This window comes from Cenococcum geophilum (genome assembly GCF_001692895.1).
Source record: "Cenococcum geophilum 1.58 unplaced genomic scaffold K441scaffold_7, whole genome shotgun sequence".
Lineage (NCBI taxonomy): Eukaryota > Fungi > Ascomycota > Dothideomycetes > Gloniales > Gloniaceae > Cenococcum > Cenococcum geophilum.
Window position 1 is genome coordinate 2921447 of NW_027137565.1, and position 2235 is coordinate 2923681.

Genomic DNA, 2235 nt, shown 5'->3' on the forward strand with positions numbered 1-2235 from the left:
CTCTATAGGACTTATATAAGCTATAGAAGACTTTTATAAACTCCACCTAGAACTACTATAGCCCTATCTCGTAGAAGCTCGAGTTTAAAGGGGGGGTACTATTATGGGATACTCTCGTAATACCTTATACACATCTACCTGTTTCCACTAACTTAGCAATTAGAGACTAACCGCGAAATAGCAATTTAACGGTAATTTATGGCATTCTGCTATATTCTACTAAGTTCTACTAAATTTTACTAAGTTCTGTTAGGACTATAACCTAAACCCTATTCTGCCCTATATATATATTAACTAAGCAACCAAGTTAACGATATATGCCCTTTCTTCTCGTTTTCCTACCTTCTTTCCTTATATAACGTCTTAACTTCTTATATAGTTTATGTATATAGCTTAATAATATCTACCTTGCTATATATTATCGCCGCTTATACTTACTCCGTAACACAGACCAGATTTAGCTCTATAGTTTTTACTATAGAGAATAAAGAAAAAAGACAAGAAATCCTTATGTAAAAAGAGATATTAATTGCAGGTATAGCTACTAAGGTAGTAAAATACCTCGAAGTCTCTCCTACTACGTAGTGCACTAGCTGCCAAAAATTTGGCCAAATAGGAGATAGATGCTCTACTAGAGCCTATAGATTTTATGCAGCTGTATATTTATCTAAAGACTACTTCTATTCTACTTATATAATAATAGGCAAGCCCTATAAGCATACTATCCCTCTTTATATTAACTGTAAAGAAAACTACTTTATAAATAGTAAGGATTATAAGGTTCTAAAAGTAGCTAAGCTAGTAGGTAATACTAGCTTAAAAGGTTTCATAGAAGAATAAGATAAAACAAATAGGATTTTAGAAGGAGGTAACTTCTACTAAGCTCTTAGTAAAAAGATAGAAATAAATTGCAAAAGGATAGGGATAGGTGTTAGGATTTCCTATAGTTTCTCCTACCGTTTTCTTATTCCCTAGTAGTTACAGTACCTTAGTATTTTATTAAGGAGCTATAAACCCTTAGGGGTTTATAAACTACTAGGATATAGCTACTGGTATATATTAAGCTGCCTAGAAAGGATTTATATATATATAGAACTATAGCGCTATAGCCTAGAGGCTGCATGTATAATATTGTACGTAGTATAATATAATCGGATATATAAAAAATAAAAAATAAAAACTTCTACTAGGTGCTATTTATGTATATACTTAGTGTCTCTATATCGCTTCTTATCTATTATCTAATATATCCTTATTAGATACTTATATTATCTAAACTCCTTTATAGTTTCTGTTCTGTTACGTCTTGTAAATGGGGTTTTAACGTTATTAAACCTTTTAACTACTGTATTAATTTTTTAATCTTTAGGCTAAATACTATGTTTACCTGAAATTGCTATGGACCTTATTTGTTCTTTAAAATCTTAGCTTCCTAGAAATTGTCGTCCCATGCTTATTTATTTGTCTTTAAACTAAGCTGCTGCCCTTTCCTATTAGTTTTAGTCTATTATAAGTTTTTAGGTATATCTTATCTTATCTTAAGAATCTTAAGCCTATAACCTTTTACCTTTTTTATGTAGTAAGTTAGTACTAGCAGTTATCTACTTGCTTAATCTTTTATTAATATTAATCTTTCCGTCTTATAAAGTAATAAATGCCGTATCTAACGGTGTTATAATGTCCGTTACTAAACTAGTCCCTATAATGGTTTTAGTCTCTACTTTTGTTGCGTATATAAGGTTTAAGTGCCCCTAGTTAGCCTCTTTTTCTTTCTTATTACTACTAATTAATAAGTACTTTAACTCTATTATTATTATTACTAATCTTTATCCGTATATTGCCGTAATATTTTAATCTAGCTTATAGAGTTAATCTTATTCTTTATCTAACTCTTTAGTTCCTTTAGGTCCTTATAACTTTAGCTCTTATAGCTAATAGCTTACGCCGTACTTAGCGTTCTTATAAATTTAGTATATGTTATTATAATAAAATATAAAGTGTTTAATTAAACACTTCTTAGTCCAGCGTAATACACTTATATCCGTATTATTATACTCTAATAACCTTATACCCTTTACCGCGTAGTTGCTCTAACTACCTCTGTAGTCTTTAGCAAAATAACCTTATTTTTTATAATTGATATAAGCTCCTAATTTAAACTATTTATTCTATTATAGAGTTCGCCTAAATATCTTTTACTACTAATATCCCTAGTTTAGCCTCTGCCCTTTAGTC

The 2235-nt window shown here is 30.0% G+C and overlaps 1 protein-coding gene across 1 annotated transcript; it reads left to right on the forward strand.

Moving 5' to 3' along the window:
* Positions 1-585: 585 nt before the first annotated feature.
* On the forward strand, positions 586-786 carry K441DRAFT_500783 (uncharacterized protein; the record flags this gene model as incomplete). The annotated part of the gene is made up of 1 exon (XM_067642009.1): positions 586-786. A coding segment is annotated over one exon (201 nt), but the record flags the coding sequence as incomplete, so codon positions are not given.
* Positions 787-2235: the final 1449 nt, after the last annotated feature.